Source organism: Phyllobates terribilis, unplaced genomic scaffold, assembly GCF_046119375.1.
Source record: "Phyllobates terribilis strain yellow unplaced genomic scaffold, ASM4611937v1 Scaffold_14__1_contigs__length_39327217, whole genome shotgun sequence".
Lineage (NCBI taxonomy): Eukaryota > Metazoa > Chordata > Amphibia > Anura > Dendrobatidae > Phyllobates > Phyllobates terribilis.
The window spans coordinates 12,000,651-12,013,521 of NW_027362774.1; the positions used below are offsets into that span (position 1 = coordinate 12,000,651).

The 12,871-nt window shown below is 54.4% G+C and overlaps 1 protein-coding gene across 1 annotated transcript in view; it reads right to left on the reverse strand.

The window, feature by feature from the left end:
* The window catches only part of ITFG1 (integrin alpha FG-GAP repeat containing 1), a 146,162-nt gene that overhangs the window by 44,875 nt on the left and 88,416 nt on the right, over window positions 1-12,871 (reverse strand). The window contains exons 11-12 of the mRNA XM_073659677.1: window positions 2,707-2,848; window positions 933-1,038 (exon numbers count right to left, since the gene is read on the reverse strand). Coding sequence (XP_073515778.1) covers window positions 933-1,038; window positions 2,707-2,848 — 248 coding nt within the window. The remainder of the gene's footprint in view (window positions 1-932; window positions 1,039-2,706; window positions 2,849-12,871) is intronic.

Below are 12,871 nucleotides of genomic sequence, written 5' to 3' on the forward strand. Positions count from 1 at the left end.
GGTTCCCACCGTGAAGCATGGAGGAGGAGGTGTGATGGTGTGAGGGGCTTTGCTGGTGACACTGTTGGGGATTTATTCAAAATTGAAGGCAGACTGAACCAGCATGGCTACCACAGCATCTTGCAGCGGCATGCTATTCCATCCGGTTTGCGTTTAGTTGGACCATCATTTACTTTTCAACAGGACAATGACCCCAAACACACCTCCAGGCTGTGTAAGGGCTATTGGACCAAGAAGGAGAGTGATGGGGGGCTACGCCAGATGACCTGGCCTCCACAGTCACCAGACCTGACCCAATCGAGATGGTTTGGGGTGAGCTGGACCGCAGAGTGAAGGCAAAAGGGCCAACAAGTGCTAAGCATCTCTGGGAACTCCTTCATGATTGTTGGAAGACCATTTCCGGTGACTACCTCTTGAAGCTCATCAAGAGAATGCCAAGAGTGTGCAAAGCAGTCATCAAAGCAAAAGGTGGCTACTTTGAAGAACCTAGAATATAAGACATATTTTCAGTTGTTTCACACTTTTTTGTTAAGTATATAATTCCACATGTGGTAATTCATAGTTTTGATGCCTTCAGTGTGAATGTACAATTATCATAGTCATGAAAATACAGAAAAATCTTTAAATGAGAAGGTGTGTCCAAACTTTTGGTCTGTACTGTATATCTATACACACACAGCACATACTCGGTATATATACACACAGCATATACATATATACAATATATACACACACAGCATATACATATATACAATATATACACACACAGCATATACATATATACACACACAGCACATACTCGGTATATATACACACAGCATATACATATATACAATATATACACACACAGCATATACATATATACACACACAGCACATACTCAGTATATACACACACAGCATATACATATATTTTTTCAGTCTTAGTCTTACCAATCACTTTGACAAAATAAGCGTCGGCTTCAAAGTTATTCATCAGAAAGTTGATGGCGCCGTCCTCGGAGGTTTTCTTACTTATTACGACGATGTCCAGGACGCCCTGCAACAAACACAAGTCAACAAGGGACTATGTTTTAGCCAATGTCCTGAGACCCCCGGTCTCTGAGCCTAAGCCTGAGCAAGCTCAACTCTTCCTCTGAGCAATCGTTGGGGTCTCAGGAGCAGGACCCCCCATCACTTATTATTTTTTCAGAGCACGATCTTATGCTATAAATCCGACTAACAAATCCTTTATAACATATGGAGAGACTCCGCCAATAAACAGGGGCCATTGTCTCTTTGGCAGCAGATTCATCTTTTTTGTTTTGCGTTTATCGACAACATCAAAGTAATAAATCGGCACGGACTGGCGGGGTGAATAATTCAATCCGATTTTATTAAAAGCTACATGGATGGATCTGGAGGGTTGGAGCCATCGCTACTAAATTTATGGTATTAATTATGGCGATCTCCACCGCACTACAGTGATAGCAGGAGCCATAAAGAAAGCCACATATGTAGTCACCCAACTTTCCCAGGAACAGATAGAAAAAGAATGAGTTTCCAGGGAAAAAAGAGAAGCTGAAATAGGAAATAGAATAGTCCGCAAATTGGAGGAGAGACAGCAGATCTGAATTAACAGTTAGGGGCGTTTGTAGGATTATACAAAGGGGCCCAGACAAACGCTCCTAACCTAAAAGCGGAAGCGCCATGCCTGACCAAGCGAAAGCGCCGTCAGTGCCCAACCAGCGAAAAGTGCAGGCGCCGTCCCTACCCGACCCGCTAAAAGTGCAGGCGCCGTCCCTGCCTGACCCGCTAAAAGCGCAGGCGCCCTCCCTGCCCGACCTGCTAAAAGCGCAGGCGCCGTCCCTGCCCGACCCGCTAAAAGTGCAGGCGCCGTCCCTGCCTGACCCGCTAAAAGCGCAGGCGCCCTCCCTGCCCGACCTGCTAAAAGCGCAGGCGCCGTCCCTGCCCGACCCGCTAAAAGCGCAGGCGCCGTCCCTGCTTGACCCGCTAAAAGCGCAGGCGCCGTCCCTGCCCGACCCGCTAAAAGCGCAGGCGCCGTCCCTGCCCGACCCGCTAAAAGCGCAGGCGCCGTCCCTGCTTGACCCGCTAAAAGCGCAGGCGCCGTCCCTGCTTGACCCGCTAAAAGCGCAGGCGCCGTCCCTGCTTGACCCGCTAAAAGAGCAGGCGCCGTCCCTGCTTGACCCGCTAAAAGCGCAGGCGCCGTCCCTGCCTGACCCGCTAAAAGCGCAGGCGCCGTCCCTGCTTGACCCGCTAAAATAGCAGGCGCCATCCGTGCAGGACCCACTAAAAGAGCAGGCGTCGTCCCTGCTTTCCCCCGCTAAAAGCGCAGGCGCCGTCCCTGCCTGACCCGCTAAAAGCGCAGGCGCCGTCCCTGCCTGACCCACTAAAAGCGCAGGCGTCGTCCCTGCCTGACCCACTAAAAGCGCAGGCGCCGTCCGTGCAAGACCCACTAAAAGAGCAGGCATCGTCCCTGCTTTCCCCCGCTAAAAGAGCAGGCGCCGTCCCTGCCTGACCCGCTAAAAGCGCAGGCGCCGTCCCTGCCTGACCCGCTAAAAGAGCAGGTGCCTGCTTCATTGGCCCCAGAGTCTCTCCATAATTACGTTGTTTGCTTACATTATCCGCTCATTTCTGACACCAGAGAGGAGTCGGCGCGGCGCGATCAGAGACAAGCGGCAATTAAAAGTAGTAAAAGGATCCTCACGTCTTCGTAAAGATCAAAGAAGCTCGCCATCGCTGCGTCTGTTATCTGATTGAGGTCGGAAATCTCCCAGTGGACGTCAAACATCCGGAAGCAGGAGCTGTTCTTACAGGGGACGTTCTCCAGCAGGAAGGCTTGCTGCTCACTAGGAGAGAGAACAGATCCATCAGAGACAAGTCCTATCGCCATGTGATCTGCCCGATCTGACCTACTTCTATGTGTGCGGCCATCACCCACATACAAATACATAACGCTGGTCGTGCTCCGTCCACCATAAGGGTCTTTGGTGTCATTTCTGACAATACCTATGGTGCTCCTTTCCTTTTATACTGTACAACTCTGCGCTGCCGCCGGCGGATCCATGTTGGCTGTGGCCGCCGTGTACGAGGAGCTGATTACAGGGGCAGCAGCTCAGGCTATTTGTGACTTCATTTACATCCCCCCATACATCGTGCAGGAGACCCCCCTCCGCTCACACATCGCTCCGTGTCCAATTACCTGACGGCCTCAGAGCCGCGCAAATCTGCAACCAAATTTATACATCAAAGGAAATAATAATATTACGTGCCCAGAACGCGCGGTGGGGCGCAAGGGACGGAGCACTGACGTAATGGTGAAATTCATCGTCTCCTCCCGTCATACAGCTTCACATGGAGCTTTGCTCATCCTGAGCCTCCTAGTGCATGAAGGAGACCCCAGGTTCTAAATTGGACCATGGAGATAAGTGACTTGGTGTCAACATCTTGGGGTGGACGGACCCCGTTCGTGCATGTTCCAGACACCCCCCCCCCCCCCCCGTGCCTTGCACGCTCCAAATATTCCCCCGTGCCTTGCACGCTCCAAATATTCCCCCGCGTCGTGCACGCTCCAGACATCCCCCCGCGACGTGCACGCTCCACACATTTGCTGTGACCTTATTTTGCAGCTTGGAGAGTAACCAATGACATAAGACTGAATCCCCAGCAGTGACGTGAGCAGCCATATTTACAGTCCTCCCGGGCCGACATCTGCGCCGCCGGCAAATAAATCAGCGGCTGCAAATTCAATTAAACCTCGATAATAAAATAACATGAAGCAGCGACGCCGAACGCGCAAGACTGCGAACAGCTCGATCAATGGACGAGAGACAGGCCGCAAATCAACGCTAATGAGCCAGGAAGGCGGGATAACGACCACAGCCATAATAAGCTGCAGGAAAACTGACAAGGGGGCGGGGCTCCGACAGCCATTACATCTATCCAGGAAACAAAGATGTCAGAAACCAAAGTCTCCCGTACGAGAAGAATCTCATGTAAGGAGGACAAGAGGCCTGTGCCGAAAATAGAGGAGAGAGGCGACCACAAGTGCACAGAGCCGGGCGCCATCACTCAGCGTCATTATCCTGCACCCCGAGCGTCATTATCCTGCACCCTGAGCGTCATCACCAGCCCCGGAGGGAAGAGTAAGCTGTGCAAGTGTACAACGACTGTATCATATACACGAGGCCGAAATCACAGGAGAAAGACAAAAACCAGTGTGTAACCATGCTGCACCCCCAGTGTCATTATCCTGCACCCCCAGCGTCATTACCATCCTGCACCCCGAGTGTCAGCATCATTATCCTGCACCCCGAGTGTCATTATCCTGTACCCCGAGTGTCATTATCCTGCACCCCGAGTGTCATTATCCTGTACCCCCAGTGCCATTATCCTGCACCCTCAGTGTCACTATCCTGCACCCCCAGTGTCACTATCCTGCACCCCCAGTGCCATTATCCTGCACCCCCAGTGTCACTATCCTGCACCCCCAGTGTCACTATCCTGCACCCCCAGTGCCATTATCCTGCACCCCCAGTGTCATTATCCTGCACCCCCAGTGTCACTATCCTGCACCCCCAGTGTCACTATCCTGCACCCCCAGTGTCATTATCCTGCACCCCCAGTGTCACTATCCTGCACCCCCAGTGTCACTATCCTGCACCCCCAGCGTCATTATCCTGCACCCCCAGTGTCACTATCCTGCACCCCCAGCGTCATTATCCTGCACCCCCAGCATCATTATCATCCTGCACCCCCAGTGTCATTATCCTGCACCCCCAGCATCATTATCATCCTGCACCCCCAGCGTCATTATCCTGCACCCCCAGCATCATTATCATCCTGCACTCTGAGTGTCAGCATCATTATCCTGCACCCCCAGTGTCATTATCCTGCACCCCCCAGTGTCACTATCCTGCACCCCCAGTGTCACTATCCTGCACCCCCAGTGTCAGCGTCACTGTGACCCCTATATCTGACAGATAAACTGCTGATCACATGACGATCACCCCCATCCTCTCCAGTGGCGTCTCACGCAGGGCGCAGGATGATGGCATCCACGGTTTCCATTTCAGGAGCAGATTACGATGAAGACTTTCCTCCCATCCCCCGAGCACAAAGCTCCATCTGCGGCCCCCTGCGAGGAAGGCAATCCTCTCCAGATCCCCGCACCGGTCCCCTCTCCAGGCAGTGCGGTGCGGGGGAGGGGCGGATCACACCGATCCGGTTACTGTATGGCAATTATAACCAATGACGTAACTGTGGCCGGCGGCTCGTGGGTTACTAGCGTGGTATCTTGTATCCCGGCCGCCCGGGCACAGGGTCACACGATACGTCCACCCTGAGGGCGACACATGACTGCTCCTACTAGAGACCGGTCAGATCCTGCAGTCGTCACGCTCCCGATCCTCTAATGGTACGGGGGCGTCACAAGAGGAGCGGCCGAAATCAGGCAATGTCTGGAGATCACCGACAGAAGCAAAAAGATTCTGTGTCACCACGGTAACAGACTACACGCAATCACCGAGTAGTCAGGATCTGACGATGACCAAACTGTGATGTGTAGAGGACAAAGGCATAGAATCCCCAAAATGGAGGGTCCTCTCCGGCGGTCCCGGTCCATGCAGAGTACTCTGCCATGGCTCCAGTATGGGGCAGATCCTCTGGGGCGTTCATAATACACAGCAGGTCTTGTGGAGTGTATGTGGTATAAGGAGGGTTTTGTGGGAAGGTCATTGTATTCAGCGGGTCTTGTGGGGTGGTCCTGATATACAGGGGTCTTGTGGGGTGTTCCCTGTATACGGCGGGTCCTGTGGGGTGGTCCCGGTATAGGGCGGGTCCTGTGGGGTGGTCCCGGTATACGGCGGGTCCTGTGGGGTGGTCCCGGTATACGGCGGGTCCTGTGCAGTGGTCCCGGTATACGGCGGGTCCTGTGGGGTGGTCCCGGTATACGGCGGGTCCTGTGGGGTGGTCCCGGTATACGGCGGGTCCTGTGGGGTGGTCCCGGTATACGGCGGGTCCTGTGGGGTGGTCCTGATATACAGGGGTCTTGTGGGGTGTTCCCTGTATACGGCAGGTCCTGTGGGGTGTTCCCGGTATACGGCGGGTCTTGTGGGGTGTTCCCGGTATACGGCGGGTCTTGTGGGGTGTTCTCTGCATACGGCAGGTCTTGTGGGGTGTTCCCGGTATACGGCAGGTCTTGTGGGGTGTTCTCTGCATACGGCGGGTCTTGTGGGGTGTTCCCGGTATACGGCGGGTCTTGTGGGGTGTTCCCGGTATACGGCGGGTCTTGTGGGGTGTTCCCGGTATACGGCGGGTCTTGTGGGGTGTTCCCGGTATACGGCGGGTCTTGTGGGGTGTTCCCTGAATACTGCAGGTCTTGTGGAGTGCTCCTCGTATTTTGTGGGTTTTGTGGAGTGGTCCTAATATACAGGGGGGTCTTGTGGGGTGCTCCCAGTCCATGGTAAATCTTATGGAGGGTTCCCAGTATTCGGTGGGTCTTTTGGGGTGCTCCCGGTCCATGGTGGGTGTTGTGGGGTGTTTCCAATATACAGGGGGTCTTGTGGGGTGTCTGCTTCCTTTATAACAGTTGATGCACAGATCGAGCCGGGGGTCGGCTGCCCCCTTTGTGATAGCGCCTCCATCAGGAGGATAATGGTAAATAAAGGTGAAAACAAAATCAAGGTGACGACTTGTCTCCAAATTCCCGGACTCCGTCTGATCGATCATCTTTGGGATGAGCTGGAAATAGGAGTCTGATCCATGTCGGCGGCACGGAGCGCAGGAGCAGGATCTGCCGCTGCCGATTGGTGGAGTCCGGGCCGGGAGGGTGGGGCACAATATTAGGAGGGGGTGGTAATGGCTGACAGGGTGCCATGTGTTCAGCTCCTCTCCAGTATAATCCCGGACCCTTTACCTCCCATAATTGGCCCCATTGTTGCCAGCACTTGTGTGCGATGTAACCGCTCCGCCGGGACTCATCCGTTACGGTTTATCCGGACGGGGGAGCGGCTGTCGGGCGATCGGCCATCAATTCTCTTCTACTCGGAGGAGCCTCGGGAATTCCTTATACAAATCCGGCTCAGACGATCGGATGACGGAGCGAGCGCCGAATGGAGAGTCCAAATCACCAGGAGGAGGAAAGCGCTGAAACACAGAGCCAGGGGCGCGGAGTGAGGACCGAAACGTATAAATGGGCATTAGACTTCTGCTGTTCATCCTCCATGCTTTACACTGCAGCTACGCTCTATCAGTTAGCATTTCATAAAGCCAATGGCTAAACCAGCCCCCTATGTTGACTGTGCATTGGTGGTGACAGGAGGACACTGGCTCAGATATAGAGATAAGCACAGCCAGCCCCCTCCTGTGATCCCACAAGTGTCCGGGACACCGATCACCGTCCCCTCCTTCACGACAAAGGAGACTTGTCTGTCCTCGCCTCTATCAGAGCGATTTACAGCGCCATTTCCCTATCCCCCTGTGCGCGGTGAGAATTGGAGTCAGCAGGACGGGACGCCGCTTATCTCCTTAATCAGGACGATCAATCACCGGAATGAGATCTGATGATCTCGTTCCAGGAATAGAAGAGGAAATTAACCGGCCGTTCCGCATGATGGATCCGACACGTCTCTTTTCTAACTATGTGTCGGAAGCGGCTGAATGTAAATGGTGCCGGTCGTCTCTGGAGAGAGCGCCGGACGAGACTGCACAAAAGCCGGATGCGCCCGATACCAGGACGGCTTCTTCGCCGAAATTAAAGAACGTCGCAGAGCTTTTCTTTTTCTCATGTGAGCGACTTCCCGACCCGGATGCAGCCGGTGGATTGAGCAGTCCCCGAAGTGACAGCATGGAAGGGTTAATGGGCGGACGTCACGGGGCATCTTCAGGGGAGATAACGAGGAGTAATGACGCCGAGCTGGAGACATAACTGCATCTTCTAGGCAGATGAATCGATAGAGAGGAGCTCAGCGGCGGCAGCAACGGGGAACCGCCACAAAGCCTCCTCAATAGTAAACCGATATTGACGCCTCATTGCCGAGATCAGATATAATTCATTCCGAGACGCTTCTGATTAGTTTTCTGTAATGCAGAGACCACCCTCTGGGGGGGGCACTCCAGAAATTAGCCGGGGGGCATGCGCGGTGCTGAGATCGCCAGATCTAGGGGTGGCCACCATCATCACCCGTCATTCTGGGGTCACCCGGGAGCAGATGAAACAAGTCCTCATCTCCGACCAAGGGTAAGTGAAGGAGACCCCCGGAGAGGTCGTAAACCGCGTGGGGATCAGACGTAATCTGCCTGTGACTCAGGCGCGCGGCGGGAGGCGCTGAAATTGGCTCCCGCCGAAACGTTTCACTTCAAGTATCAGCTATGAGAGCGCAGCCGGCGGAGACCTGGGAGCCGCCGTAATCACCGATTTCCAATTACAGGCTGGTGCTCCGGAGATCTCACCTCCTCCAGGTTTTATAATTACAGCAGACAATTACAGCGACGTCACCGGAGGCCTGCGCAGCGGCGCCGAACGCGGCAGATCACCGCGGTCACAATCCCAACCACCGCCGCAACGTCTGATATAACTTACAAGGATGGGATCGTCCGCAAGCCCTGCAGTCTTCTGTATATTAGTCTTATCTGATCCTGGGAAAGCTGGGTGAGGCTGCCACTACAGATCACACATGGGCTGACAACCAGCTAGACTCTGCTCCTGGGAAAGCTGGGTGACAGCGGATGAGACTGCCACTACTGATCACACATGGGCTGACAACCAGCTAGACTCTGCTCCTGGGAAAGCTGGGTGAGAGTGGATGAGGCTGCCACTACTGATCACACATGGGCTGACAACCAGCTAGACTCTGCTCCTGGGAAAGCTGGGTGAGAGTGGATGAGGCTGCCGCTACCGATCACACATGGGCTGACAACCAGCTAGACTCTGCTCCTGGGAAAGCTGGGTGAGAGTGGATGAGGCTGCCGCTACCGATCACACATGGGCTGACAACCAGCTAGACTCTGCTCCTGGGAAAGCTGGGTGACAGTGGATGAGACTGCCACTACAGATCACACATGGGCTGACAACCAGCTAGACTCTGCTCCTGGGAAAGCTGGGTGACAGTGGATGAGACTGCCACTACTGATCACACATGGGCTGACAACCAGATAAGACTCTGCTCCTGGGAAAGCTGGGTGACAGTGGATGAGACTGCCACTACTGATCACACATGGGCTGACAACCAGATAGACTCTGCTCCTGGGAAAGCTGGGTGACAGTGGATGAGACTGCCACTACTGATCACACATGGGCTGACAACCAGATAGACTCTGCTCCTGGGAAAGCTGGGTGACAGTGGATGAGACTGCCACTACTGATCACACATGGGCTGACAACCAGATAGACTCTGCTCCTGGGAAAGCTGGGTGACAGTGGATGAGACTGCCACTACTGATCACACATGGGCTGACAACCAGATAGACTCTGCTCCTGGGAAAGCTGGGTGACAGTGGATGAGACTGCCACTACTGATCACACATGGGGCTGACAACCAGCTAGACTCTGCTCCTGGGAAAGCTGGGTGACAGTGGATGAGACTGCCACTACTGATCACACATGGGGCTGACAACCAGCTAAACTCTGCTCCTGGGAAAGCTGGGTGACAGTGGATGAGGCTGCCGCTACCGATCACACATGGGCTGACAACCAGCTAGACTCTGCTCCTGGGAAAGCTGGGTGATGTTCACTAAGGCTGCCATCACAGCTCATACAGGGGCTGCCATCCAACTAGTCTGTGTTCTGACTGTATCTGATCCTGGAAAAGCTGAGTAATATCTGCTATGGTGGCCATCGCACAGGGTAACATCCAATAATGTTTTTTTAGGGACGGTACCCAGCTTTCTCATAATCCTGTCAGTCATTCATCTTAGTCTAGTGATGATACAGGAGAAGGGGAACATCCCTGCGTCTTCTTTTCCCCCTTTGAGGATATTGATTCTTGCTCCAGGCCATCAGCGCTCATACTGGCAGCTACCCAGCTTTCCCAGGAGCAGACACGACTAACAGAGGCTGAATGCCCCAATAACATAGGAGGAGGCTGAACACGATATAACCAGGATCGCCCTGTCACATTTGCAGCTCAGCGGCGCCTCCTTCCTGCGCCCCCCACCATCATCATCGTCTCACTTCCCGGATCGCCAGATCCTCTATTACAGCCCATTAGGCAGCTGCGGGTAATTATGGCGGCACCGTCAGGAAAGTGGGTGCTGATGTTACGCGCGCTGTGGCACTAACGCGCAGCTATCTGGAGATGGGCGCCAATACTTCTGCAACGTGTGATTATGTGCAATAAATGTGACTCCGAGATCGGAGTAACGCTCTGCAGACTTGTAACATCGCAGGTTCAGGACGGGCAGAAAACATGGCGGATGGAGAAAGTGAGTAATCGGTTAGCGGTCAATCATCATTAACCATTCGGTCACTACCGCCCAACTAGCATCAGTAAACTAATTACCTGATAAGTCACCGACCAATAACCGACTAGTCGTCAGCGTCAGTCACACAGTAACTGATTACCGTTAAACCGTCATCAGCGGCTCATCGGTTACCGGTCGGTTGTCGATAAACACCGCCTGCCAAGTATCAACTAATTAATCGATAATCGGTTAGTAATCGGAGACTACTTGGCTACTAGACTGGCAACTAACCAGTCACCAATCACTGATCAGTCAGAGACTAATCGGCAACAACTTGGTGACAAATCGGCAGCTAATCTGTTACTGGTGACGATAATGTATGTAAAGCGCTGCGGAATATGTTAGCGCTATATAAAAATAAAGATTATTATTATTATTGGTGACGACTTGATGATAAATTGGTAACCAATTGGTGACTGATCAGTGACTAATCGGCAATTGTCCGGTGATTAATCAACAGCATCCTCCTGACCCCCGTAGCATCCTCTTGACCCCCGCAGCAGCCTCCTGACCCCCCGCAGCAGCCTCTTGACCCCCCGCAGCAGCCTCCTGACCCCCCGCAGCAGCCTCCTGACCCCCCGCAGCAGCCTCCTCCTGACCCCCCCGCAGCAGCCTCCTCCTGACCCCCCCGCAGCAGCCTCCTGACCACCCCCCGCAGCATCCTCCTGACCACCCCCCGCAGCATCCTCCTGACCCCACCGCAGCAGCCTCCTGACCCCACCGCAGCAGCCTCCTGACCACCCCCCGCAGCAGCCTCCTGACCCCACCGCAGCAGCCTCCTGACCCCCCCCGCAGCATCCTCCTGACCCCACCGCAGCAGCCTCCTGACCCCCCCGCAGCAGCCTCCTGACCCCCCCGCAGCAGCCTCCTGACCCCCCCGCAGCAGCCTCCTCCTGACCCCCCCGCAGCAGCCTCCTCCTGACCCCCCCGCAGCATCCTCCTGACCCCCCCCCGCAACCTCCTCCTGACCCCCCCCCGCAGCAGCCTCCTCCTGACCCCACCGCAGCCTCCTCCTGACCCCCCCGCAGCAGCCTCCTCCTGACCCCCTCGCAGCAGCCTCCTCCTGACCCCCCCGCAGCAGCCTCCTGACCACCCCCCGCAGCAGCCTCCTGACCACCCCCCGCAGCATCCTCCTGATCCCTCCCCACTCCCGCGCCGTGCAGAAGATCTGAATTTTCTTTCCAGCAGAATAAATATATCAATTAGCGTTGGTGCGGCTCGCGAGCGCTAACAAATATCTGCGTGTCGTCCAGGAGAGAAACTTCTGAGAACAGGAGAGAATAGCTGAGCGCAGTAAGACGCCGTTCCTCGCTGCTCCAGATCCTGTGGTAACATTTCCTAAACGCTCGGCTGGCTGTGTGCCGGCCCCGGCACCGACTGGCTGCTATCAGAGATGTGAAGGGGAGAACAGTGGGGACCGGAGATGAAACGCACAGCTGGGGCGTCTCTTTATTTTTTTACTTTCAAGTCCTGAGTAAAGCGCGCCGTCGCCTCCCGTCCGCAGCGTCTCCCCGTCCGCTGTTCGCTGCACAATGCATTCTCACTTCTCCTCTATAAATCGGCTTTGGCGCGGCCAATTGGAAGCGACAGCGCCGGAAAACAGTTATTTGTGTTGCTGTGATTAGGAGCCCCTGTCCGGGCGCGATGACGCCTTTCTGGAAGGAAACCAAGTTCTGCAGAGTTTTTGTTTTCCCCCACTCTGACTGACTATGTGTGCGTGTGTGGGTTTTACTTTCCACCTCCCGCGGTCGCCTCCGTCAGCGGGCGTCAGTCGCCTCCGTGACGCGCGTTCCAATTTTCACTAAGTAATTCAGGAAATGTATTTTCCTCGTTTTCACTGCTGACCCTTCCTGTGACAAAAACCTACTTCACCCCGAGTGTTCTTACGCAGCCCCCGAAACGCGGCAGGATCCGACAGGCATAACAAACAATAGCGGCTTTATTATATTCCGCTGCAAATCGTCCGTGACATTCTGATGGAATAATTACAGGCTGGAGACAATTGGTTGGCAGAACCCGAGTGGTGGTGCCAGGTGCCAGCCCGGAGAAGGGGAGAAAAGTAATTGCAGCTTCTGGGGAAAACTTAGAGACGGGCGGAGAGTTCACAAATAAATCCTTCACGTATGAAAAGACACAGATGGGGCCGACGCGAGACGTGACTGCCCCAGAATCGCCTGAGTTACATCCAAAGCTGCATGTCCCTGCTCCACAACCCAGGCACTATATGCACTGGAGCGGAATTCGTTAGCAGAAGTTTAAATACAGCTCTGGAGCACCATCAATTTCTAGAGTTTATTTAACCCTTCATAGACCTTACGACCGCTCCCTGGCTCACAGCGTAAATGAGCATACACCATATTCCGCTGCAGAGCTGCAATCATCGTCGTACCGATGCCGTCCAAGATTCACAA